Source organism: Elephas maximus, chromosome 20, assembly GCF_024166365.1.
Source record: "Elephas maximus indicus isolate mEleMax1 chromosome 20, mEleMax1 primary haplotype, whole genome shotgun sequence".
NCBI lineage: Eukaryota > Metazoa > Chordata > Mammalia > Proboscidea > Elephantidae > Elephas > Elephas maximus.
The window spans coordinates 61,516,497-61,542,810 of record NC_064838.1 but is presented as its reverse complement, the minus strand read 5'-3'; the positions used below and the strand labels follow the sequence as shown (position 1 = coordinate 61,542,810).

General features: G+C 42.8%; 1 protein-coding gene across 7 annotated transcripts in view; it reads left to right on the top strand.

The window, feature by feature from the left end:
* ARHGEF3 (Rho guanine nucleotide exchange factor 3) overlaps window positions 1-26,314 on the top strand; it is a 356,437-nt gene that overhangs the window by 174,318 nt on the left and 155,805 nt on the right. For all 7 annotated transcript variants that reach the window (XM_049862260.1, XM_049862261.1, XM_049862258.1 and 4 more), the window contains one exon: window positions 19,950-20,012. In XM_049862260.1, the coding sequence (XP_049718217.1) occupies window positions 19,950-20,012 (63 nt within the window). The remainder of the gene's footprint in view (window positions 1-19,949; window positions 20,013-26,314) is intronic.

Here is a 26,314-nt window from a genome sequence, read left to right as displayed (position 1 = left end):
ACTTTCTGAAAAGCTTTTGCAACATCTCCAGGAGAGCCAGGACTTCAACATCAGGGCAATTAAAGAGGCACTTCTGTAAGATGGAGTTTCTGTTTTGGCTTGAGTGCCATTGGATATCCGAAGGCAGAGCTGAAGTTCTAATGGGAAATGGCTTCTTATCTTCAGGGCTGAGTCCATGCCAGGAAGGTCCTGTCCCATGACACCTAGACTGTTCAGAGAGCAGCTAAGTCCAGGGTGAGATGTATCCCAGGATGCGTCAGAAAAGTCAGGATCATCTGTCTTTCAAGGACATAGGATCGGGACTTCCAAGGGGAAGGAAGGAACAGGACTGACCTCATGCACAAGACCCCACACTCAGAAGAGTTCCACGCTCGTTTGATGCTCTACTGTTGTCATCTTGGAATTCTTAATACCTTCTGAAGGAGGGGCCCTGACCCATTGCCGTCAAGTCAATTCTGATTCACAGCAACCCAATAGAACCGAGCAGAACTGCCCCTACAGGGTTTCCAAGGAGCAACTGATGGATTCAAACTGCCAGCCTTTCGGTTAGCAGCCGAGCTCTTAACCACTGAGCCACCAGGGCTCCATCATTTTGTACTGGGTCCTGCAAATTATGTAGCTGGTCCTGGGGAGGAAAGAATGTATAGAGACTCTTCCATGACTGGTGCTCATTATGAGCTCATTCGTTGGTTCATAGGCTGCCATCCCTGAAAAGCCAAAGCAAGTTTGACTGCCAAGCATTAATTCATTTAAATATTAAACAGATATGTATTAAGTACTATGTAATGCTGTCCCCGGTGGTGCAACAGTTAAACGCTCAGCTGCTAACCGAAAGGTGGGCAGTTTGAACCCACCAGGCACTCTGCAGGGAGAAAAGACCTGGAGATCTCCTCCTGTAAAGATTTCAGCCTAGGAAACTATGGGGCAATTCCACTCTGTCCTGTAGGGTCTCCCTGAGTAGGAATGGACTCAAAGGCACAACAACGACACGTGTTGATATAGTGGTGGGTCCCATGGTGAGTGAAACCAACTGTGGCTCCTGTGCTCATTGAACTTAGGTCTGGTGGAGGAGATAGACTTTAATCAAATAACCACACAGGTAAATAGTAACATTTTAGTGGAGTTAGTGCTGTGGAGATGGGGGCAATGGTAGTTCAGTGGTAGCATTCTCACCTTCCACGCGGGAGACCTGGATTCGAGTCCGGCGAACACACCTCATGTGCAGCCACCACCCGTCTGTCAGTGGAGGGCTTGTGTGTTGCTGTGATGCTGAGCAGGTTTCAGTGGAGCTTCCAGATGAAAACAGTCTAGAAAGAAAGGCCTGGCAATCTACTTCTGAAAATCAGCCACTGAAAACCCTCTGGATCTCATGTCTCATCTGCACAACTGATCATGGGGATGATGTAGGACCGGGCAGCGTTTTTCCCCATCAGGCATGGGGTCACCATGAGTTGGGGTCAACTGGACACAGCTAACAATAACAACAGTGCAATAAAGAAGAGACATGTGATGTTGAGAGGCCATAACTGGGAGATGTGATGTGGTTTGGGGTAATCTTGGAATACTTCCTTAACGGGGCCGACATTTGAAAGATGAGAGTTAAGTGGGAGGAAGAGGGTCCCAAGCAGAGGACAACCTGTGACAGTACCACATAGGCTCAGGGAGCGTGGAAGCAGAGAATTCAGACTGTGGGACCCTGGAGCTCAGAGCAGGGGAGTGAGGTGAAGACAAGAGGTGTACCAGGATCTGACCTCGCAGGAACTTGGAGGAAACTGACAGGTCTTGAAAATATCAGAACTGTTTTCATAGCTAAAAGTAACCCAAAGGAAGAAGGGAGAGACAGTCACCCCTATTTTCTTTCCTAATAAACCAAGAAGGAAAAATTTCCCGGTATGTGTTTTATGAATCCCTGTGCATCCACCATGCTCCACTGACATGGATAAAGAAGCTCTCGTCCTCCTTAAGGGGAGATGATGCTTTTCCATGTCAACAAACACAAATGGGCACTGACCAATCAGACCAATCACAACAGAAGTCAGGTATGTAGCCTCTGCATGTGTGCAGGCACCGACCAATCGCAACAGGTATCAGATTTGCAACCACCATGTGTACATGGGCACTGGCCAGTCAGAACAGGCATGAAGTACAGCATGTCAGACGTTTGGGAAGAGAGATCTCGAACCGTTAATAACGAGAGGCTTTTAGGAACCTCTCCATCACTCACTGCCATTTTTGTGTGGCTGGCTCTGCGTCGTCATTTAGTCTCATGTCCCTCCTCCAAGAAGCCCCTCTGGCCCCTCTCCCTAGTGGCTCTACCCCTGTCCCATTTGGCAGGCTTTCACATCACTGTAGTTTATCTTCTCTTTGACCCTTGGTACACCCTACAGTTAGCTTGCTTATTTGCTTACTGGTTTATCATCTCTGCCCCTACAAGGTTGTATTCTTCCTGAGGGCAAGGACTGTATCTCCTTTGCCCACCAGTATATCTACAGCACCTGGCATATAATAGGTGCTCAACAAGGTATCTGTTGAATGACTAAATCTGTACAGTCAGATGAACCTGTGTAGGAGACTCCCATTGTTCTTGGGTTTCTAGAGTCAAAACTGAAGAATATTCACATTGGGGGGATTGCAACTAATATCACAAAACAATTTGTGTATAAATTTTTGAATGAGAAACTAATATGTGCTGTAAACTTTCACCTAAAGCACAGTTCAAAAAAAAAAAAAAATTTCAGGAATATTGTGGGCCCCACAATCAAACATGAAATTGTGTGGACTGTACTTCTTTGTGCTTTAGTCTTCCTGAAAAGAAATTCTACAGCTTTCTGTTTGTCATTTTGTGGGCATTTGGCTTCGTTTGTTCATGTGTACAAGCGAACAAACAGTTTTTGGTCATTCTCTGGGTTCTGGGTTAGGACTTAGAAATGTCCACAAGAATTCCCTTTAGACAATTCTGCTTTTAGTAAAACACTGATTTCCTAGGAAATGGATTAAATGTTGGATAAATATGCTTTGATTCTGTAAGAATCTAGGCCTTGGTTTCAGACTTCAGGATAAAAGTGATTGGGATGGGCTTTGAAGCAGAGATTCAGACTTAGAAAATTTAGCACAAAGCACATTTGCCCTTCCCAGCAGCCTACTTGTGGCTTACCACAACTTCTGCTTTTTACTCCAAACTTGACAGGACATGATGGTGTGCCTGAAGAGGAGAGGCCTGAATACCTGTGTGTCCCGGTGTTTGGGGGCCTCTGCCTCCCTCCCTGTAATTTTGGGTTGTGGTGAGCTCCTCCTCCGCCTTCAGATACAGCTGTGTGAGGAAAATGTCCCTCTAATCACAGCTGACGTCTTTCCAACGCTGCATCAGAAACAGTGACCGACTCTCCCTGGATTGTTCTCATTGCTTTTCTGCCGTCGTTGCCAAAAGCATTGTTCTCAGGTTGACGGGTCTGTGCTGAATGGGCTCTAGCTGGGCAGGGAGAGGGGTCTTATTTATTTATTTTGTGTGCGTTAGGTGAAAGTTTACAGCTCAAGTTAACTTCTCATACAGAAAATTATACACATATTGTTGTGTGTTGTTAGTTGCAGTCCCCACAATGTGACAGCACACTCCCTCTTTCCACCCTGGGTTCCCTGTATCCATTCTACCAGGTTGTGTCCCTTCCTACCTCTCATCTTGCTTTTGGATAGGAGCCGCCCATTTGGTCTCGTATCACGTGTGTTATTTTTTGTTTTATAATCCTGTCTAATCTTTGTCTGAAGAGTGGTCTTCGGGAATGGTTTCAGTTCTGGGTTAACAGGGCATCTAGGGGCCTTAGATTTTTTTTTTTTTCCCCATTCTTTTTAATTGTACTTTAGGGTTTACAGAAGATTTGCAGAGCAAACAAGTTTCTTATTAAACAATTAATGCACATATTATTTTGCGACATTGGTTGCCAATGCAGGGAGAGGAGTCTTTGTCATGTGGACAGTCCATGGGTGCTCCCGAACCTCCGGTTGCCTCCAGAGCTGACATTCTGAGGAGAAATATTAAGAGACTGTGTTGGCATATTCAGGTACATTGTTTTGAAGGACATGCTCAGCTGCTCACTGAAAGGTCAGTGGTTCGAGCTCACCCGCTCCTCTGCAGGAGAAAGATGTGGCAGTCTGCTTCAGTAAAGATTACAGCCTTGGAAACCCTATAGGGCAGCTCTGCTCTGTCCTATAAGGTTGCTATGAGTAAGAATTTGCTCGACGGCAATGGGTTTGGTTTTTTGGATATTAACTACTAGGGTCCCTAGGTAGCACAAATAGTTAAGCGCTCGGCTATTAACTGAAAGGCTGGAGATTCAAATCCATCCAGATGAATCTTGGAAGAAAGGGCTGGTGAGCTACTTCAAAAAAATCAGTCACTGAAAATCCTATGGAGCACAGTTCTCCTCTGACACAAGGGGTCGCCCTGAGTTGGAATCAACTCCAAGGCAACTGATTTTGGTATACACACACATACACACACACGTATTTCATTGATTTGCACTTTACTATTTCAGAATCCAGTAGGCCAATGGCTAACATTTCTTGTTGTAAACCACACCAACAACTTTATAAATATATATATAAACTACTGCAGTTATTTTCCTTCGAGTTGTTTCTCTCCTGCTCAGCTGGAGAGAGGAACATGTTTAAGAATAAATGGTCTTCTTGAGAGAGTTTTCAGTTTCATTTGGAAAAGAATTAGTTTTGTTCAGGTAATCCTTAAATCATACTCTCCTTGGGCGTAAAGAATTGCACGCTAGCTAATACCCAGCCTTATTCTGTTGAAGTAGCCGTGCCTCACAGAAGAACAAGCGTTTGCAGGCACCAGGAGTTAGCAGATCCTATAGAACCGTTAGTATTGGGTTCCCGTGGACTGCCAAAAAAAAGAACAAATCAGTCTTAGAAGAAATACAACCAGAATGTTCCTTAGAATGAGGACGGTGAGACTTAAAGCCTGCTTATTTTAGACATGTCAAAGAGAAGACCAGTTGCTAGAAAAGGACATCATATTTGGTAAAGTAGAGGGTCAATGAAAACAAGGGGAGCCCTCAGTGAGATGGACTGACACAATAGCCGCGACAGTTTAGCACGTATACCAGTATGTACGTATGTATGTATGTGGAGCCTTAGTGGCACAGTGGTTAAGAACACAGCTGCTAGCTAGAACATCGGCAGTTCGAATCCACCAGCTGGTTCTTGGAAACCCTATGGGGCAGTTCTACTCCGTCGTATAGGGATGCTACGAGTTGAAATCGACTTGGCAGCAATGGGTTTGGTTTTTTTGGTTTATGTATGTATGTGAGGGCGTATATGTATTTTTCTCTTCTAATTTTAAAATTTTAGCACAGCAGTAGATACACCATACATCCTGTTTGTCACCCTTTATTATTAACACTATCATTGTTGTTATTATTATTTTGGTAACTTGGTATATCCTGGAGGTCCTTCCATGTATTGTGTATCTCCACATTACTCTTTTTAACAGCCGGGTATTTCTTTTGATGGATGAACCATAGTTTATTCAACCAGCCCTGTTTGGGGGACACTTTGTTTCCAGTGTTTTGCTATTACAGTAAGACCTGTGAAAGCCAGAGCCTGTGTGAGGCAGGAACCTGCCAGACAAGGAAAACTCAAATATTTCCCACTAAATGGAGTGATAGAAAAGTGGTAAGACTGTACCCTGTCAAAGGCAGAAAACTTGTGAGACCCAGAAAAACAAGGTAGTCCCGTCAAGGTCCAGCTCTCATAGGTTTTAGTCTATAAACAATGCTGCAGTGAACATCCTTGTACACATGTCTTGATGAAAGTACATCCATGGGAGAAATTCCTAGCAGCCAGGTTAAATATTGATAGATGTCACAGAATCCTCCAGAAAGTTTGCTCTGCAACAGAAATACTTTGCTTGGGTTAGAAAACCTGTTCCTTCTGCCTGGGATATCCAGGGACAGATTAAATGACGATGGCATTCCACCTCTACACCTCTAAGGCTGCTAATTACAAGTCTCCTGGTATGGAGACCAAAAGAATGTCAAACCAGGCTTCCATCTTATGACTATAATTAAGTCACCATTTACATTGTTTTTCCCCTTAGTTTCAAATCTGCAAGTCTAATCTCTCAGTGCACTAGGAAGGACCTCATATGGTGAATAAAATCAACTAGTTGCCACCAAGTAGATTCTGACTCATGGCAGCCTTGTGTGTGTCAGAGTTGAACTGTGCTCCATAGAGTTTTCATGGCTGATTTTTCAGATGGCAGGCCTTTCTTCCCAGGCAAAGAACCTCCAACCTTTTGGTTAGCAGCCAAGCATGTTAACCGTTGGCACCACCCAAGGACTTAAGGATACATAAAACTCCATGGTAAAAAATGCTGCCCTTGTTAGCTGTGAAGGTTTGACTTAATTTGATATCTAACCAGTCACCAAATGACACCCTCCTATCAGAGTCTTATTGAGATGCCTTCCTGCTGGAGGAAAATTATGGATGGACTTTAAAGCTGGCAGAAGTAGCAACTGTGGTTGCATCTGGCTTCCCAGGACAATTCCTAGTCTCTTCATCTGAGAGGACCTGGAGTCAGCCTTTTGTGTATCTTGCAGGAGGGAAGACCAACGTGACGGGCATTCAACGTGAAACTTCTTCTCAGCCTTATCTTTAAAAATGTGTATGAATTGGCTTCTCATTCTCGTTTAAATATATAATCCATGGCTTGTATAACTTCCCACAAAGCCATGTTGATACACCAGACCAAACCAGCTGTTGTGGTCGAGTTGACCTTGACTCCTAGGGATCCTATAGGACAGAGTAGAACTGCCCCATAGGGTTTTCATGGCTATAATCTTTATGGAAGCAGATTGCCACATCTTTCTTCTGTGGAGCTGCTGGTAGATTCAAACTACTGACTTTCTGGTTAGCAGCGGAGCACTTAACCATTGAGATACTGGGGCTCCTCAACCAAGTTAATGGGCCATGTTTATTCTGAGAGGCTTCACCTGCCCACACCATGCTCCTGGCCAGTGAAATCACAATCCCTGAGTGAATAGACCCAGGCTCAGTGTTTTTTAAAACTCCCAAAGCAGTTCCCGTGTCCAATCAAGACCAAGAATTTAGTGGTGGGGAACATACCTCAGAGTTGTCCCGCTGACCTTTAGGAAGCTGGAGTACTTGTCCACCATCTCCAGTCCCTCACACGTTGAGAGCTACTCACGGTGGCACTAACTCCCCAGCATTTCTGCCTGTGGAAAGGCAATGTGTGCGTGGGAGTGTGATTGCCAAGGGGATGTAGGCTGGCAGTGTCTGCTACCCAGTTAGCCAGATCTGATAGGAAGTCCTGGCTTTGTCCACCTACTTGCAGAGCAACCCTAGTCAAGTAATGTCAACTCTTTAAGCCTCCGTTCCCTCATGTGTAATAACTGCTGTGTTATATGTGTAGAGATGGCACGCATGAGGATTCTCAGTAGATAATTGTTAACTAACTTCAGCAAAAGGATGGAGGGATAGAGAGAAGGGTTTACCTTAAGCACCCAGAATATGCCATAAAGAAGGTAAACTTTACAACTCAGGTTGTAAGTTCTAACCTGGTAGACAACCCAATGATTCTGCAAGGGTACCTTTTACTGATTTAAGGGAAAATCCTGATGCATTGTCATCAGGACATTTACAGTGCAGCTTGGCAGGTATAGCCCATTTCTGTAATGTGCTTCAGTTCTGCTTTGTGTGGCAGGTTGCCCCTAGGAGTAGGTGGTCCAGAGACCAGTGACCAAAGAGAGACTGCTCTCCCCATGCTAAGTGCCTGTTGGCATTTGGGAAACTGCTTGTGAATCCAGAGGGATTGTGCTGATCAGGCGTTGACCAGGGGTGCAGCCAGTTCCAGACAGGAAAAGGCAGTAACTCAGGGAGAACATGAGTCTTCATTCATTCATTCAGTTCTTCAGCTGAGAACTCTCCTCATAAATTCAGCTGGGTACTGTCATGCACAAGGAGCACATCTGGGTCAGAGGGATGAAGTTGGGCAGTCTAAGTTGATTGCTTTTATGGAGTAATGTTCTAGAAATTAAGCATTTTTACCTGGACATTCCCTAAACTATATGGGTAATATTTTTGTTGTTAAGGGCTTCAAATTATTCCATCGGTAAAAGTTTTTATTAAGTGGAGGTTCAATATATTATTAAAAATAAGTGAATAAACAAAAGAGGGTCAGGGAAGCACCAGTGATAATAGCCTGCCACAGACCAAGGATTGATTAATTCAATTCAGTGCACCTGAGATCCAGTAGGAACAAGATAAAATAATTATAGTAATTATTAAAAAACCCAGAAAAAAATGCTGTGGTTAATTCGATTTTGTGCCTCTTATCACATCCCATTGTTGAAAATCTTTGTAAACAGGAGCCCCTTCTCGCATCTTTGATCAGTGGTTTTTCTGGGACAGTTTTTCGGAAGATATACTTGCTAGCCCTCTCAGCTCCTTTTCTCCCCATCTCTCAGCCCTGGAAACATGAGTTTTCTGTTTTCTCTGCTGCTGCTCTGGCCTTCAACATTTTGGAGGGAAAAGTGGTCTATAAATGTTTGTTGAAGAAAGAGTGAATCTGGTGCTCACTGGTTTTCAGGGCTTGTGGTGGCACAGGCAGACTGGCTGGGTCTTCCCCTCTTCCTCATTGTTTTAGGTGCAGCCCTTTTGCTTGGTTGGCCATTTTTGCCTTCCCATGGGAGAGGAAGTCCTTTCCTTGGCCAAGAATATGTTATCTCCGCTTCCAGACAAGCTGTTGCTGTTGTTAGTTGCCATCAATTTGGCTCCGACGCACGGTGACCTTATGTATAACAGAACAGGATGTTGCCCAGTTCTGTGCCATCTTCATGATTGTTGGTATGTTTGAGTCCCTCGCTTCAGCCATTGTATCAGTCCACTTCATTGAGGGTTTCCCTCATCTTCACTGACCCTCTACTTTACCAAAGATGCTGCCCTTTTCTAGCCATTGGTATTTCCTGATGATGTGTCCAAAGTGAGTGAGTCCAAGTCTCACCATTCTTGCTTCTAAGGAACATTCTGGTTGTCTTTCTTCTAAGACTGATTTGTTCCTTCTTTTGGCAGTCCATGGTATAATCAGTATTCTTCTCCAGCACCAAGTTCAAACGCATCAGTTCTTCTGCCTTCCTTTTTTTATTATTCAACTCCAAATAAGCTAGGGGCTGGGTATTCTATGACTAAAGTCAATAATAGAAGCTTCCCCTAGTTTGCCAAAATAAGTTAATGGGTAGTTTGTATATTTTAAGTGTTTCCTCCATATTTTTTTCTTCTGGTGCTTGTATCACTTGTTACTGCTATTGCTGCTACTGCAACTAATGATAGTTAATATCTGAGCAGTTACTGTGTGCCAGGCATGGTGCTGGGGTTTTTACCCAACCTGATGTATTTACCCCTTACCCCAAGCCTTGGAGATAGGTACTATTTAAAAAAAAAAAAATGTCATTGAGTTGATTCCAATTCATAGTGACCCTATAGGACAGAGTAGAACTGCCCCATAGGGTTTCAAAGGCTGTAATCTTTATGGAAGCAGATTACTATTAGTATCCCCATTTTATAGATGAGGAAACTGAGGTTCAGAGAGATGAGGTGATGTGCTTCTAGTTCTACTACAAATAATTGGCGTAACTAGGGTGTGAACCCACCAAGTGTGACTCCAGAGCCTACCTAGCATCTTCCAAGTAGTTATGGTAGCTGAGCACAAAATTGCGTATTCTGTTGTTTAAATTTATTTTACCACTAGTTCAGACAGCACCATGATTTCCATGTTCTCTGCCCCATAAGCACACGGGAGAGAGTCTATTCAAAAGGATCCTGGTTCCTGAGTGCTGTAAAAGGGAGGGCAATTTAAAAACGGGGAGAAGAAAAACAAAAACAGCAGTGCATTAAGAATGGAGTAGGGCCCCCTCTCAGTCCTCCTGCTCATCCCTGAAGAGGCAGGGCTTCGAACCAGTTTTAACCGGCTCAGTCATGGCCTATGAAGCGAAGCCTGAACAGACTGAAATTTTTACAATTTGGGTGATCCTGAACAATAACCAGAACGGGAGAAATTATGGGCTGAAGCCCTGGAATAGAAGATTTGGAAGAGGTGCAGCGAGGCCTTTCAGAAGCCTGATGTGTAAAATTGGATTATTGGCCGGACTGTGGAGAGCAACACACATTCAGAGCAGTACGGTCGGCCACCATCTTTGAGTGGGACACTGTTGTTTCCAGCTCTGCTCAAAATCCAACAGGCAAGAGATTTGGTTGCTATGCAACACATACAGTGCCCTTGTTTTCTAAGAGGGAGATCAGGTTTCTAGCAGGGCTTCAACCCTTAATATTTCCTGTTTCTAGTTATCATTCCAGTTTGCTCGAATTTCAAACATTCGGATCTGTTCCGGTTTTGCTTCCTCAGCCATGACTGAACCAGGAAGAACCGGTTCAAAGCCCTGTGGAAAGACTGGAGAGAAACAAAACGTGGATCCTCTCCCTGCTCAAACATGAGTTTAGCAAGTCAAATTCCAGCCAAGGGCAAGTACAAGAACACTAAATCCTTTTGCTAATCTCACCCCCCAAAGAAGCGCAGATGAAAGGCCAAGGCATCAAAGCCTCTGAAACCACCAAAGCTGTTTGCCAGCAAAGAGATAAATCAAAAAGGTTTGAGATCTGGTTTGAATTTAATAATTACAAATGACTAATCAGGGACCATTTGCTGCCAAGTTGGGAGCTGCACTCCTTCCATCAGTGTGATTCTGCTCCTCTGGTCACCTGGTTATTAAATAGAAGAGCCCTGTGATTAAATAACAGGGCTGTTCTGACACTAATCAGTTCAATCTGCCCACTTAAAATTAAGTCAGCCTTTGCATTTGCCCTCCTCTCCATGAAAGAAGTGGGAACGGCACACTGCAAACGTGGCTGAAGGTACCCAGTGAGCTTCAGTTTATAACTCTGCATGACCTGGGCAATTAGAAAAGAGTCAGGCCTACACCCCAGGTCTCTTGACCACCATCCTGCAGCATCCCCCATCCCTAATACCCACCCTGCTTATCTCTCAAGGTTGAATAACAAGAAAACAGTAGTGGTAGAGTAGTACTAGTAATTATGGTAATAACCACAATAGCAACAATGTTGTTATATTGTTAGTTGCTGTCAAGTTGACTCTGATTCATGGTGACCCCAAGTATAACAGAAGGAAACACTGCCTGCTCCTGTGCCATCTTCATGATCATTGGCATGTTTGAGTCCATTGTTTTGGCTATTGTGCCAGTCCATCTCATCAAGGGTTTCCCTCACCTTTGCCTTCCACTTTATCAATATAATGACAGTTATAGCTGTCCCGTTTTTAAAAAATCTCTTGCCATATGCCTGGCCCTGTTCTAAATATTTATATATATATTTTTTTATTCCTTGAAATAACCTTATGATGGAGAAACCAAGGCTCAGAGAAGTGTTTTACAGACATGAATATATTCTGCACCTAGAACTTGCCTGGGACATAGTAGATCCTTGATAAGTATCTGTGGAGTGAATAAGGGGAAAGAGAATTAACTTGTCCAAGATCACGCACAAGTAGCAAGCGGTGGAGCTGGGTTTTAAACTCAGATATGTCTCATGCGTGCTCTTTATTTCCTTGAGATAGTGTAGATAAATGCTTTCTGAGCCTTTTTAAGATTGTTTTAAAGCAATATGTGTTTTAAAACAATATTAAAGGAGAAATAGTATTGAATGGCAGAAAGAGCAGTAGTTCAGAGTCAAGGAGTGAGTCACTGGAGCCTTGCTGAGCTTCAGCACCCCCTGTGTGAAACAAACACAACATTGCTTAAACTGGATTATGTTTTTTGTTGTTGTTGTTGTGATCCATAAGGGTTATTTATTGTTGTTGTTGAGCATATGCACAGCAGAACAATTTCCGCGTGTACAGTTCAGCGACATTGATGACATTCTTCAAGTTGTGCAACCATCTCCACCCTCCTTTTCCAGATCATCCATCCCCCATTAACGTACACTCACTGCCCCTGAGCTTCCTATGCAAATTTCGAGTTGCTGTTGTCAATTTGATTGAACTGGGTTATATTATTAGTAGAATTCAGTTGCCCTGGAGGCAATTCAGACTCCTCACAAAGTCCTGCGTGTCAGAGTGTAACTGTGCTCCAAGGGGTTTTCAAAGGTTGATTTTTCAGAAGTAAATCACAAGGCCTTTCTTTTGAGGTGCCTCTGGGTAGACTTCAATCTCCAACCTTTCAGTTAGCCTCAACCGTTATGGAGCGGCCTGTTAAACTGTGAGCAGAATGCCTGCCTCACACCAGGTGCCCAAGCCCTGTGTTTACTTCCCTCTGCTTGTGGATTGAGAGGCACCTGGTGATTCTTGTATAAAGACAGCTCCAGAGGATCCCAAGATTTGGAGATGGAAAGAATGGAAGCCAGGCCAGGTAAGGATAAGATGTTGGGAGTCAGCTATTTTGAGAACAGATCAGCTCAGGATAGGATCCCTGCTCTTCACAGAGACCCTGACCCAGATCAGCATCAGTTCGTGGACCATTTACTGATAAGATTGAGATGTCTGCCTTGTGCTATCGTAAGGCAGCCAAGCCTGAAAGAAGATAGCCGAAGAGTGTCCTGGAGACAATGATACATTGTGAAAATGGATAGAAAGGAAGAAAAGTGAAGGCTTAAAGTCGAGACAGCAGGGTGATCAGTAATGAGTCTCAGGCAGAAATGACCACGATTCATCCAGAGATAACCCTAGCTTCATCAGACCTTGCATCCAAACACAGTGAAGGTCTTTGCTCTGTTGCAAATTAACAAGGTGACTTCCTGCTCTGGATGGTCATCCTTTGGTTTGAGAAGCATGGAAGAGTCTTTCTAGCAGCCAAGCACTTCTAGAAAGTCTCACCATCAAATATATAGGACTAAGGAATCAGATATTATACCCTGGCATATTGTTCCCATAGATTGCTCTCTGCCTTTCAACACCCTCCCCCACCCCAGATGGGACATAGGTATTCAAACAAAGAATTAGGGTGCCTATTAGGCTTATTAGGCTTATCTGTGGTTTGGTTCAGAGTCCCTGGTGGTACAAACAGTTAACACACTTGGCTGCTACCCAAAAGGTTGGAGGTTTGAGTCCACCCAGAGGCTCCTGAGAAGAAAGGCTTGGATATCTACTTCTGAAAAACCAGCCATCGAAAACTTTGTGGAGCATGGTTCTACTCTGACACACGTGGGGTTGCCACGAATCAGAATCGACTTGATGGCAGCTGGGAGCAGCAGTGTTTGGTCCAGCTAGCTCTTTCCTTTCAATGTGCAGTATTCTGAATCTTGGACTGCATGCTCCTAAAGCACAGGGGCTGAGTCCTGTGCTATTGCCCTGAGCAGTGTATGGATAGATCGGTTGGCTATGGATGTACCTCACCCTTGGAAAGATCTGACGTTCCTTCTTGCAGGAGAGTGGAAACCACCGATGCCCCACTTGAACCAAAGTCTCAACAGCTGTGATTTCCTTTAGTGTGTGTATACATTTTAAGGAAAATAAATGTCCCTGATGGTAATATAAGCACTGGTGGCACAGTGGTTAAGAGCTCAGTTGTTAACCAAGAGGTCAACAGTTCGAATCTACCAGCTAAAAAAAAAGCTACTCCTTGGAAACTCTATGGGGCAGTTCTTCTCTGTCCTGTATGGTCACTGTGAGTCGAACTGACTAGACAGCAGCGGGTTTGGCTTTTTTGGTTTAACGGTAAGAAAAAAATCTCTTGTTTGAAAAGTGAGAATCTTCACTTGAACTTGCAGGTTTTAAGTAGCTAAGGAAATTTGAGGTTGAAGAATTTCAGCCTTCAGTGACTGTAGCTTTTGAGATTTTGATTTAATCTTGGCGGCCAGGTGGTTAGTGGAAGGAAAGGGTGGCCTCCTTTATTCATTCTTTCTTTTAGTCACCATTCAGAAATTACTCCTTGACCTACCACCTGGTACGGGGCACTGGCGTTTGAAGTTAGGTGCTCCAGTCAGAGAGCATAGACTAAAGCGGAATTGCTGGGCTCACCCAAAGCACTTTGTTTTCATGGTGAAAAGGGAAGTGGGCTGTGCCTTCGCTTCAGTGAATTTGACAAAAATGACAGGGTGGGTTCATGGTTTCTCAAGATGTCTGGGAACCTGTCAGACCAAGTATGTAAATGCAGGCAGTTCACATATAGTATCCTTCCTGCCTAGGGAGCTCCCCTCCCCAAGAAAACCTGTCAGTGGTTTCTGATGCATGAGAGGACGTACAGGTAGTCCCCGACTTATGATGGGTTTGAGTTATGATGAACCACGCTTATGACTGTCAATTTTTTTCAGGATTTGTGTATTTTTATGTATGTATTAAAATATATCTGTAAGTTTATAGGAAACCCTGGTGTGTAATGCTTAAGAGCTAGGTCTGCTAACCAAAAGGTCGGCAGTTCGAATCCACCGGGTGCTCCTTGGAAGCTCTATGGGGCAGTTCTGCTCTGTCCTATAGGGTCACTATGAGTCAGAATTGACTCGGAGGCAACAGGTTTGGTTTGGGTTTTTTTTGGTAAGTTTATATGTAATGTTTCCAATCTGCAAAGACAAATAAAGATCAGATTTATAAAGATTATGTAATAATAAAAACAAAAATGAGGGCATTTGATTTAGGTTAGAATCGACTTAGAACGGAGTTGTTGGAACAGGACTCTGTTGTAAGTCGAAGACTACCTGTAAAATGGCAGTGACTTGGCTTGTTTTCTAGTTTACTTGATAGCAAAAAATCTACAGGAAGTAATAATTCTTAAAATTAGAAAAAAAAAACCACAAAAAATAAACTAGTCTAGGCAGGTGTGCTGTGGTCTTCAAGGCCAATGCTCTAGTAAATAAAAATTATAAAAGTGTTTCTGAATTCCTCAGGCTCTACTCTTTCTTAGACCTTCTATGCAGCTATGATTGTAGACTCTGGGACAGGACGGCATGGTGGGAAAGCACAGAGCTTGGAGCGAGACAGGCCTGGGTTTGAGTCCAGGCTCTGCCACTTGCTAATTATGGAACCTTGGACAAGTCCCTGCCCCTCTCTAGCCTCTGTCTCCTCCTCTGTAAAATGGTGATGACCCCTTAAAGCATAGGTCACATTCTGTAATTTTTTGTTTTCTTGTTTACTCCCGATTAGTGGGCAGGGAGCGGGCTTGTCTCATTCAAGCCAGTACCCAGGCCCCAGCACAGTGAATGGTGCTCAGTGAATAGATTGAATGAACAAATGACCAAGGAACACTTTGTGACACTTTTGCTGTGGGCCCAGAGTTTAATCTTCCAGCTGTTTCTTTGTGGCTGGCAGTGGTTAGTCTCCACCCCTAGGTAATATATGTAATGAAAGTGGAAAAGAAAATCCCACTCTGATAATCCACCCAGCTTTTATTTTGTAAAATGTGTGGACTTCTTAAGGAGATCATTCTATCCCAGATAAACTGGCTTGGGCTTAATTAAAAGGGGAACTGGAGGACATTTATCTTCTGGATTAAAAGTATGTTGCAGGAACTGGGCTGGGGCCCAACACTGGGTGATGTGATGTGTGGGTCTGGAGGGAACTACGTGCCTATGAGGAGAAAGCCTTTTCCTCTCATTCCTTTTCCTTCACCAGTGTGGGCTTCTAGTGGTGGTTGTTGTTATTTGCCATCCAGTCAGCTTCGACTCATGGACATCCTGTGCACAACAGAATGAAACATTGCCTGCTATTGTGCCATGTTCATGATCGTAGGTATGCCAAGTCTATCATTGTGGCTACTGTATTTTGAGTGCCTTCCAACCTAAGGGGCTCATCTTTCAGCACCATATTGGATAATATTCTGTTGTGATTCATACAGTTTTCATAGGCTAAACTTTGGAAGTGGGATGCCAGGCCTTTCTTAATAGTCTATCTTAGTCTGGAAGATCTGCTGAAACCTGTCCACCATGAATGACTCTGCTGTTATTTGAAATCGCTTCCAGTGTCATGGCAACACGCAAGCCTCCACAGCATGACAAACGGACAGAGAGGTGGTTGCTCTAGGGGTAACAGACTACTATTAAAAATGTCACATTGACAGCGTCATTGAGCCCTACGAATGGAATTGGGATGCCATAAACTTCTGTAATTTGATGATACAAGGAGCAGCATATATCTGCGTCACTTACAGCTTGGGTATAAGTAACAGGAGCTACCATTTATTGTGCACCAGGCCTTGTTCTATGAGCGTCACAACCTGGTAGGCATTATTTCCACTTCACAGATAACATCCCAGGGCCTCAGCTTCCTCATGTCACTTGCCAAGATCTCAGATACAATATGGTACCCTCTCAGGGCAAGAGAAGCCAAACTCAGGAAGGACATGGGCAGCCATGGGCAGCAGGATGCTGACACAGCCCCTGCCCACTCCAGCTTTTAGCAACTCCCAGTGGATTGTAACATTCTCCCAATTGCCGTGCATGTCATCCTTCTCAATACAGACACCATCAGACATTCCCAATGGCAAGTGAGACAGAGCCTATTTGCCACACATGCTTTAAATGGTGCATGTGAAGGGTTTGCCCTAGGAGTTAGAACCCTGGATTCAGAATGTCACACTGGACCTAGGTAACTTTGAGCCAGTTGTTTAACTCCCCAGCCTCAGTTTATTTACCCATAGACTGGAACTATCCCTTGCCATACTACTAACCAGTTGTGGTCGAGTTGATTCTAACTCAGGACAACTGCATCTGTATCACAATAGAACTGTGATCAGCACGGTTTTCAGTGGCTGATTTTTCAGAGGTAGATTACCAGGGTTTCCTTTTGAGGTGCTGTTGGGTGGACTCGAACAGCCAACCTTTTGGTTAGCAGCCGACCACTTAACCATTTACAATGCTCAAGGACTTTGTTTTTTTGATTTTTTAGTCATGCCATAGGGGAAAGTTTACAGAGAAAATCAGTTTTTCGTTCAAAAATTTATATACAAATTGTTTCATGACGTTGGTTGCAATCCCTAAAATGTGTCAGCACTCCTCCCCTTTCCACCCTGGGTTCTCCGTGTCCATTTGTCCAGTTTTCCTGCCCCTTCCTGCCTTTTTCGTCTTTGCTTTGGGGCAGGTATTGCCCATTTGGTCTTGTGTACTTGGTTGATCTAAGGAGCATGTTCCTCATGTGTGTTATTGTTTGTTTTATAGGTTTGTCTGATCTTTGCCTGAAAGGTGGACTTCAGGAATAGCTTCAGTTCAGAGTTAGATGGGTGTCTGGGGGCCATGGTCTCGGGGGTCCTTCCGGTCTCTGTCAGATCAAGGGCTCTTTCCTTATCCCTTCCCATACTTGCCTTAAGAGGTCACCATATAAATGTAAGCTGGTGACTTGTCCTCTCTGACACCACAGTGCCATTTTTAATTGCATCTGGGTGATGAATCCACAGGGTCAAGACCCTGGATAAACATGAGGTATCCTGAAAAGTAGCAAGGTGTGTGCAGTGGCCATCAGCATCCCCTCCCCACAAAACCCCTAAGTGGAGCATTTGACTCCCTTCGTCACTCCCTAAAAATCACTTGGCAAGCTTGTTAAGATGTGAGATTCCTGGGCACCTTCCCAGTATGGCTAATTTTTCATCTCTAGGGCTGTCAGCTGGCATCGACAGTTTGAATTTTTCCTCAGGTGATTCCACTGAAGACTGAACATTGTACCACTGCTCTAACGGAATAATATATTGAACCTTGAGATTCTAAATAGGTAGCTGGCTATGCAGAAAGACCCCAGTCCCTTCCCCGTCTCCATCTGTCAAACTCTTATTCATCCTTCACACCTATCAAAATGCCCCACCCTTTGGGGATATTTCTGCAGTCTCCACCAAGGTCAAACTAATTCCTGCATCCCTGTGCTTTCAGTGTTTGTTAACCCATGTTTTTGAGCACCTACTGCATACCAGGCACTCCACTAAGTTATTAAAGCATTACTGTATTTACTCCTCCGTCTTTGAGAATTGGAAACCCCGGTGGCGTAGTGGTTAAGTGCTACGGCTACTAACCAAAAGGTCAGCAGTTTGAATCCACCAGGTGCTCCTTGGAAACTCTATGAGGCAGTTGCAGTCTGTCCTATAGAGTTGCTATGAGTCGGAATCAACTCGATGGCAATGGGTTTGGTTTGGTTTTTGGTTTTCTTTGAAAATAGAAACCAATGTCATCATCTCTACTTTAGAATTGAGAAAGAGGTGACTCGGAGAAGGGAAGTCACTTTCTCTAGGACTAAGTGGCCAAGGGGGATCTTACTGCGTTCTAGTTAATTGTCTTAAGGTCTGTTGTTCTGACCTGAATGTGAGTTCCTGATCACAAGTGTTGGTGTCCAGCTAATCTTTGCATTCCCAGGAGCAAACACAGGGCGTGGTGCGTAGTGGGTGCTCAACAAATATTTGGTGAATTGAAGTGAAGAAACGATACAATAATTATAGTAACTGGACAATAAGGGACCGTTCTGGTTGCTGCCCAGTCTCTGCTTTTGATTAAGCTTACCATCTCAGGATTCTTTTTTTTTTTTTTAAATTTTTTTTTTTTTATTGTAGTTTAGATGAAGGTTTACAGAACAAACTAGTTTCTCATCAGTTAGTACACGTTGTTCTATGACATTGGCTAATAACCTCACAACATGTGAACACTCTCCCTTCTCAACCTTGGGTTCCCTATTACCAGCTTTCCTGTCCCTTCCTGGCTCCTAGTCCTTATCCAAGGGCTGGTGTGCCCCTTTAGTCTCATTTTGTTTTATGGACCTGTCTAATCTTTGGCTGAAGGGTGACCCTCAGGAGTGACTTCGTTACTGAGCTAAAAGGGGTCGGAGGGGGGCATACCCTTGGGGTTTCTCCAGTCTCTGTCAGCCCAGTAAGTCTGGTCTTTTTTTGTGACCATCTCAGGATTCTGATGGAGGAAGAAGAGGTGGACTTCTTTGAGGGTGAACACTCCAGATGTTTCTGGACTCCCCTGTCGCCCCATGCCTGTGATTCTGGTCCATTGGTAGCTTTTTGTCAAATAGCATCAGGAGACTTAGCAAGTCACATATTACCAAAAAAAAAACCAAACCCACTGCCGTCAAGATAATTCTGACTCATAGTGACCCTATAGGACAGAGTAGAACTGCCTCATAGGGTTTCCAAGACTGTAATCTTGACAGAAGCAGACTGCCGCATCTTTCTCCTACAGAGTGACTGGTTGGTTCGAACTCCTGACTTTTTGGTTAGTAGCTGAATTCTTAACCACTGTACCACCAGAGCTCCTAGGTCACGGATGAGGGACTTAGTAAATACTTGCCTGGTTGAGTTAGGATGTGGAAGAAAAGGTGAATGCATCTTTTGATGAGCTTTATTGTGGTTGTAGGAGGAGTTTCTTTTTATAAAGAAAAAAAATATTTCATGTAAACATATTTTATATATATTTTTCCACATCTAAGCAGGCAAAAGTTCCCTGGTCATAAGGTATTTTCGGTTTGAGTAATGACTTTTCTGAGTCCCAGCTTTTATGGCTGTGAAATAGAAAAGTTAGAGAAAAAGATATCTAAGATTCTTTCTTAACATTCTGGTTCTGCATTTTCATCAGAACCTTGGACGAGGTTTCAAGCAAATTTTAATTTTTCAAGTACAAAAGAGCTCTAAAAAATGGAATATCTCTAACTAGTCAGAATCTGAAATTTGTGTTTAAATTTCCAGGACTTGATATATGGAGGCATCTAGAAAAAAGGAAACACAAAAAGAAATAAGCCATAGCAGCATGAATAACAAATACCGACTCTCAGAGCTTAATAGTTTTCTATAATATCTCAGATTTTCTTGGAATTGTTCATTTGTGTAGCTTGGTTAAAGGTTTTGGGTAACATGGTAGAAATGAAAAGGATTGCATGTGCTGTTTGATTGTTTTTTTCTTTCTTTAATCAAAGCCATATTCCCTGTTTACATTCGAACTTTGTTTTGCAGCGGAAACGGAAGCAGAGCGCCCAGGATGAAGATGCCGTTAGCCTGTGTAGTCTCGACATAAGCGTAAGTACAGTGCGTTCCGCCTCCCCCCCCCCCCCGCCCTCATTTAGAATGTCTCTCATCTCTGAGCATTTGTTAGTACGTATGCTATGGGCTTTAAGTGGGTTTCCAAGATCTGACCGTGGAAGTTGTGATAGGGCAGAAAACTTTGAACAAAAGAACATTTCATTTCACAGAAGGGAGCTACGTGGCCAGCTTAGACTTCCAAGCTAACTTGTTTATTGTCTGTGTCTTTTCTCTCATAAAATGAGTTATGAATTCAGTGCACCTGGGTAGACTCTAGATCAACCCCACTGTTTTAGAGCCCAGTTCAAGAAGATGGGCCAGATGTTAACTCCCTTTTGGGGACACTTAGCAGGTTGACCCCACTCAAGCATCTGGATGGCCCAAAGGCCAGAAGAGGTCTTCAACAGCTTGGCAGAGTGATGTTGGCATCAACACATTCTAGTTTGAAGTAGAATTCTCACACTTACTGTTTCTGTGACACCTTTCTCTGCCTCTGTTTCCTCACCTGGAAAATTGGGTTGAAAAGATTAACCTAACAGAGTTTTCATGCAGATTAAATAACAGGATAAAAGTGAGAATACCACACACATTTTCTGGTGCATACTAGGCACCCACCAAATGTTAGTCTCATAGTTTTTTTTCTTTTTTCTTTAAAAGCATAAATTTCCACATTTGTGCATATTAATTTGGGAAAAACATGGATAAGAATAAACATGTTCTTCACCCTATTTCAGCAATGGTTTGGATGCTCAGCTGGTCCCAAGCATTGTGCCAGACTATATACTTACATTATATATCCATGGTCCTCACGATGACACATTTTAGAGAGGAGGATAACAAGGCTCAGAGATGTTAGAAAAACTTGCTCAGTATCATACAGCTTAATGGTTTTTACATACAGAGAATAAATGATTTTAGCAACAAACAAACAAAGTTTCCAAAAGATACTTAAGTGATCGGGTAGTTGAATGCTTGTACCGATAGAGATTTAAAAAAAAAAAGTTTTCTTACATTTTTCAGGCCATCCTTGATGCTTAATTTCAGCAGTTTTCTTTGCCTGGCATCCGTGCCCCTGTATTGATATAACTGGCAAGTCTGCCAGGGCCTCTGATGCCCCCATTATCCAGAGTGGGGGCCTCAGACTCTCCCTGGGATCCCCAAGTCTCTTAGTCTTTTATGCTTCCTTGGAATTTAACCATTGCTTGTGGTGGATCCTTCTAATAGACCCTGGTCTCTCTCCCCTCCAGAGACCACGAAAGCCACTGGTATGAGATGAGAAGGCCCCTACGCTTACATTTAAGAACTGAGTCCTGGTCTTAGTCCTGCCTCTAAGAGTGTTGTAACTTTGGGCAAGTCACTTTTCCTCTCTGAGCCTCAATTTCCTCATCTGTTAATCAGAAGGGGTGGGGATCAGGTCTTCCAAAACCAGTGTGAAAAACTGAAACTTCATTGAATATAGATTATTGGGTTTTCAACTGATGACATTTATTTATAAGTATAAACAATGCTGTTTTAGTTATTTTAATTATTGTAGGGTTCTATGATGCCAACAGCCATGGTGGAGTGAGCCCGAGCTGGCATCCAGTTAATGTACTTGAGCATCTTTATTTCACCAGCTGGTGCTTGTCTGTTCCAGTCTTTGGGCCACCATTTTGATGGAATTGGGCTAGTTTACTAGATTACCGTGATTGTTTCTGTTGTTAGGTGCCGTTGAGTTGGTTCCAACTCATAGTGACCCTATGTACAACAGAACGAAACATGGCCCAGCCCTGCACCATCCTCAAAATCGTTGCTATGTTTCAGCCCATTGTTGCAGCCACTGTATCAATCCATCTTGTTAAGAGTCTTCCTCTTTTTCACTGACCCTCTACCAAGCATGATGTCCTTTTCCAGGGATTGATCCATGCTGATAACATGTCCAAAGTATGTAAGACAAAGTCTCGTCATCCTCACTTCTAAGAAGGCGAATTTCTCTCAAGACAGATTTGTGTGTTCTTCTTCACCAGCACCATAATTCAAATTCTTCGATCTTCCTTACTCATTGTTCAGCTTTCACATGCATATGAGGTGGTTGAAAATACCATGGTACACCTTAGTCCTAAAGTGACATCTTTGCTTTTTAACTTTAAAGAAGTCTTTTGCAGCAGATTTGCCCAGTGCAATACATCATTTGATTTCTTGGTGTCTGCTTCCATGGGCATTGATTGTGGATGCAACTAAACTGAAATCCTTGACAACTTCAATATTTTCTCCGTTTATCATAATATTACTTATTGGTCCAGTTGTGAGGATCTTTGTTTTCTTTATGTTGAGGTGTAATCCATACTGAGGGCTGTAATCTTTGATCTTCATCAGTAAGTGCTTCAAGTCCTCTTTGCTTTCAGCAAGCAAGGTTGTGTCATCTGCATAACACCGATTGTTAATGAGTCTTCCTTCGATCCTGATGCTGCTTTCTTCTTCATATAGTCCAGGTTCTCGGATTATTTCCTCAGCACACAGATTGAATAAGTATGATGAAAGGGTACAACCCTAATGCACACCTTTTCTGATTTGAAGCCACTTACGATCACCTTGGAAACCCTGGTGGCGTAGTGGTTAAGTGCTACAGCTGCTAGCCAAAGGGTTGGCAGTTCAAATCCGCCAGGCGCTCTTTGGAAACCCTATGGGGCAGTTCTACTCTGGCCTATAGGGTCGTTATGAGTCGGAATCGACTCGACGGCACTGGGTTTGGTTTGGTTTGGTTACTATCACCTTGTTCTGTTGGAATGACTGCCTTTTGGTCTATGTACAGTTTCTGCATGAGCACAATTAAGTGTTCTAGAATTCCCATTCTTTGCAATGTTATTCATAATTTGTTATGATCCACATAGTTGAATGCCTTTGCATAGTCAATAAAACACAGGTAAACATCTTTCTGATATCCTTTAGCCAGGATCCGTCTGACATCAGCAACGACATCCCTCGTTCCATGTCCTCTTCTGAACCCTGCTTGAATTTCTGGCTGTTTCCTGTTGATGTACTACTGCAACAATTTTTTAATTATCTTTTGTAAAATTTTATTTGTTTGTGATATTAATGATACTGTTTGATAATTTCCACTTTCTGATGGATCACCTTTCTTTGGAATAGGCACAAATATGGATCTCTTCCAGTTGATTGGCCATGTAGCTGTCTCCCAAATTTCTTGGCATAGATGAGTCAATGCTTCTAGCATTGCATCAGTTTGTTGAAACATGTCAATTGGTATTCCATCAATTCCTGGACCCTTGTTTTTCGCCAGTGCCTTCGGTGCGGCTTGGGCTTCTTCCTTGAGTACCATCAGTTCTTGATCATATGGTACATCCTGAAATGGTTGAACATCGACCAGTTCTTTTTAATACAGTGACTCTGTGTATTCCCTCCATCTTCTTTTGATGCTTCCCGCATTGTTGAGGGTTTTGCCCATAGTATCCTTCAGTATTGCAACTTGAAGCTTGAATTTTTAATTCAGCTCTTTCAGCTTGAGAAAGGCTAAGCATGTTCTTTATTTTTGGTTTTCTGACTCCAGGTGTTTTCATATTTCATTATTATACTTTGTCTCCTCCAGCTGTCCTTTGAAATTTTCTGTTTGGCTCTTTTACTTCATCATTTCTTCCATTTGCTTTAGCTACTCTACGTTCAAGAGCAAGTTTCAGAGTCTCTTCTGTCATCCATGTTGGTCTTTTCTTTCTTTCCAGTTTTTTTTAACGACCTGTTGCTTTCTTCACGTACGATTCCTTGAAGTCATCCCACAGCTCATCTAGTCTTCAATCATTGGTGTTCAATGTGTCAAACCTCTTCTTGAGATGGTCTCTAAATTCAGGTGGGATATACTCAAGGTAATACTTTGGCTCATGTGTACTTGTTTTAATTTTCTTTGGCTTCAGCTTGAACTTGCATACGCACAATTGATGGTCTGTTCTGCATTCAGGCCCTGGCCTTGTTGTGATTGATGATATTGAGCTTCTCCATCATCTCTTTCCATGGATGTAGTCAATTTGACTCTTGTGTATTCCATCCGGCAAGGTCCATGTGTTTAGTCACTGTTTATGTTGTTGAAAAAAGGTATTTGCAATGAAGAAGTCATTGGTCTTGCAAAATTCTATTATGTGATCTCTGGCATGGTTTCTATCACCAGGCCATGTTTTCCAACCATTGATCCTTTCCTTTGTTTCCAGCTTTTGCATTCTGATCACCAGTAATTTTCAACGCATTTTGGTTGCATGTTTGATCAATTTCAGACTGCAGAAGTTAGTGAAAATCTTCAGTTTCTTCATCTTTGGCCTTAGTGGTTGGTACATAAATTTGAATAATAGTTGTATTAACTGGTTTTCCTTGTAAGCATATGGATATTATTCTGTCATTGATAGCATTGTACTTCAGTGTAGATCTTGAAATACTCTTTTTGATGATAAATGCAACACTGTTCCTCTTCAGCTTGTCATTCTTAGCATAGTAGAACAAGTGATTGACCAATTCACAATGGCCAATACCAGTCCATTTCAGCTCACTAAAGCCTAGGATACTGATCTTTATGCTTTCCATTTCATTTTTGACAGGTTTTAATTTCCTTAGAGTCATACTTCATGTATTCCACGTTCCAATTATTAATGTTGCCATGGTAACAGAACAAAGGCAATTGTGTTCTGGGTTTTACTTTACTCACTGAATGTTTTATTATTGAAAAGCGAAGTTTGTGGAACTTCCCTTATCAACAACAAGTTTTTTTTGTATCTAGAATATTTTTTAGTTTATGGAAATTATTAGAGTCATTAATTTTCCACATGTAAAGGATCCTGAGCTGTTATGTATTCCAGTCCCTTCATTTTGCCAATGATAGAGTGGAACTCCAGGGGGATGTAGGCAGGACTTCAATCTAGCTCATTTCTAAAATCATGCCTCATCATATTTGTATTTATTTTTCAGGCAAATATATACAAGCTTTTTATCAAAGAACCACTGCTGTTGTTGTTGAGTACAGTTGAGTTAATTTTTGTCTCATAGAAACCCCATGTGACAGAGTACAACTACCTCATTGTGTTTTCTTGGCTGTAATCTTTATGAAAGCAGATCGCCAGGTCTTCTTCTCATGTAGCTTGCTGGGTGTATTTGAACCACCAACCTTTTAGTTAGCAGCCAAGTGCTTAACCATTGCACCACCAGGGCTCCTTAAGCACTAAATTCTCATAAATGAAAGAAGTGTTTGCCATTATGAATTGCAATTTTTGTTTTTGTCTTGAATGCATGAATGACCTTGCCTTCTCATCGAGGTCATCTCAATATCAGATAATGAGTGAAGCAACTCCTCAGACAGATGCAGATGTTTCTTTTTGTGGCCATCTTATTATAGATCATGCTTTATGACAGTAAAGAGACTTTTATGGAAGAGCGCATTGTTACTACCAACAGGGCTGTGTGTAGAGATTCAGCTATGTTCAAACTCATCTCTGATTTTCTTGATACTTTTCTTGAATTCTGGCAAAAAGATTTCCAAAACCTGAGCAGAATATCCTCCAGATACTGGCACATAATATTTGTAATAATTCTAAAAGTTAGAGTACTCTAGAAGCTGTTGGAGGGACGTGAAAACTGGTGTTTTGAGGTTCTACTGGCAGTCAGAGTCACACAGAGATAACAGAATGTGTGACAGATTCGGATGTGGCCATGGGGAGTTCAGTGCCTCCTACCTTGTAGGCACTCAGTGGAGCTGAGTTCCATTGAATGGAGTAGTGAGTGGAGTCACACATAGGAAGACATTTGCCAAAAAGGCAACAATATCTAAATAAATATATGATCCTAACTAACTGTTCTGATAAATAGATAGCCTTGTGGGCTGCTCAGAGGGACTTTATGCTTCTAAATGGTGATGTCCAGTAAGGTCACAGTCCCTTAACTAACTGACGCTGCTCCCGAGGGGTGTTTTGAGTCGGCTCTGTGTGTGGTGGAAAGTATCTGAAAAAAGGTGGGTTTTGATGGATGAGTCATAGTGGAGGATGCGAGGGCTTAGGGAAGTAATATTAGTAACTCTCAATTTGGGTTCCATTTAATAAGAAGAGAGACATTTATCAGATGTTTTTGAACAAAAAGTTGCAAGATGAAGGAACAGGAGTCTTCGGGGGTCATAGGCAAGTTTCCATTGCAGCTCAGCCCAGTACTGGGTACCCAGTGGGCTCTTGGTAAATACTTACTGGTTGATGGATTTAACAACAACAACAGTAAAAACACACAGTGAACTTCCCTACTGTGATGTGGGATTCAGCACACATACCCCCTTTAAAGAA